The sequence below is a fragment of the Amaranthus tricolor genome, chromosome 2 (genome assembly GCF_026212465.1).
Source record: "Amaranthus tricolor cultivar Red isolate AtriRed21 chromosome 2, ASM2621246v1, whole genome shotgun sequence".
Lineage (NCBI taxonomy): Eukaryota > Viridiplantae > Streptophyta > Magnoliopsida > Caryophyllales > Amaranthaceae > Amaranthus > Amaranthus tricolor.
The window spans coordinates 88304-90000 of NC_080048.1; the positions used below are offsets into that span (position 1 = coordinate 88304).

Consider the following 1697-nt stretch of genomic DNA (forward strand, 5'->3'; position numbering starts at 1 on the left):
CTCCTCTTTCCCTCTACTATCATGCTTTCTACCCTCCTCATAGGGGCGTCGAAAATCTTTCTCTACACATGTCTAAACCACCTCAATCTATTACTTCCCACCATGCACGCTTAATTTTGGAGTTCTTAGCAAATGGGCTCTCATGAAAGGAAGGTGCACCTTGTTGATATGAGTAGTCTATTAATCCTGTTTTAAGATAAATCTGAGATATTACAATCTCTTTTTAAAAAGATATTTCATCTTATATCTTATGAAAATTTAATCCGGTGGTAGTTCCTTTCTTGTGAAGCAACAATTATCAATGAAACATGAAAGTGTTGAAGTAGTTACTAACAAATTTATCCATTTGTACAACTAGGTGGATGAAGTTGAAATATGAGAAATGTTTTATATAAAGTTTTGTTTAGCTTGATTTATAACTTGTGGTGTTGTCTATGGAAATTGAGAAACAATTAGGATTTTAATTGAATTTTTTTGGAGTCATTGCGCAGCACAATCATATTGTTATAAATTTCAAAGAATTCAGTGCAAACTAGTAGTTCCGGTGTGCAAATAAGTTAGTTCGGTGTAAATCGGTCAATTATGTGCAATTCGGTCAAATTTAGTTTAATCGGTTCAATTTAGATTGACATTTAATAAATCGATACAGTTCAAATTGAATTATAAAAAATATAATTAGGATTTGAACTAAAAAAAATTAAAACAAAATTTAATTTAGTTTGACTTGAATTTGTATTAAATCCAAACCATAAAGAGTGAGTATAGTGCTTACGAAGGGGAGATCTTACTCCTTCTCCCTTTCTTGAGAACCCTTATGACCTTTAAAGATCTCTAAAGAGTGAGCTTGTATAAGAGTTTCCTTATATTCACAATAGAAAGTTTGGCAGAAGTTGCAGAATATAGAGTATATTTATTTCTCAAAAAGAACACAAAAGATGAGTAATTTAGACTGCAAATAATTCTACAAAACTAGCTGGTATTACATCAACAAAATGGAAGGATTCAAAATTCAGAAAAAGTGGAGTTTATTGTATCAATTTAAAGTACCTCTGTTTTGTTTTCTGGGTTTTCATTTAAAAAAAAAGAACCTTTTTTGCTATACTCTCGATAATAGAGCGGCTAAGTACAAGTAGAAAGAAGGAGAGGAAAAGTTGGGCAAACAATTCTTGATAATTGTGGTAGATTATTACCCTGTATAGACACCCAATAAAACCCAACAAATTAAGTGTGACCAAAATGCCAACAGGAACCATGAACATATCCGCCCCTTGTAAATCGAACTTCCCCTTCTCGTAGTTGTCCAGCTTTTCCTTCTCCACCACTTTATTTGTTAATCTGAAAGTAGTCTTTTGTTTCCCCATTTTCTTCATTATTGCTTCAATTGATCCAAATAAGCATGCACCTACTCCTTTTACAAACCATATTCTAACCTCATTCCACCATGTTCTAACTGAATCACCTCCTGACAGAACCTCATATAGATGTTGAACTAGAGAAGATACAAACACTACCACAAAAGGCGCAATCCATGGGTCACTTATCTGCAAAGTGGAGTACAAACACTTTCAGGATTTAAAAAAAGAAACATAGGAGGAGGATGATCAAATCATTTACCTTTGGAAAAACCGGAATACCCTTCAATGAGCACATTGGAACAACAATACCGTAAATCACAAATGGAAATCCGAAAAGCCCAG

The 1697-nt window shown here is 33.4% G+C and overlaps 1 protein-coding gene across 1 annotated transcript in view; it reads right to left on the minus strand.

The window, feature by feature from the left end:
• Nucleotides 1-605: 605 nt before the first annotated feature.
• LOC130806578 (cellulose synthase-like protein G3) overlaps nucleotides 606-1697 on the minus strand; it is a 3876-nt gene continuing 2784 nt past the window's right edge. The window contains exons 7-8 of the mRNA XM_057671713.1: nucleotides 1615-1697; nucleotides 606-1541 (exon numbers count right to left, since the gene is read on the minus strand). The exon at nucleotides 1615-1697 is cut by the window's right edge and continues 265 nt beyond it. Coding sequence (XP_057527696.1) covers nucleotides 1074-1541; nucleotides 1615-1697 — 551 coding nt within the window. The 3' untranslated portion in view covers nucleotides 606-1073. The remainder of the gene's footprint in view (nucleotides 1542-1614) is intronic.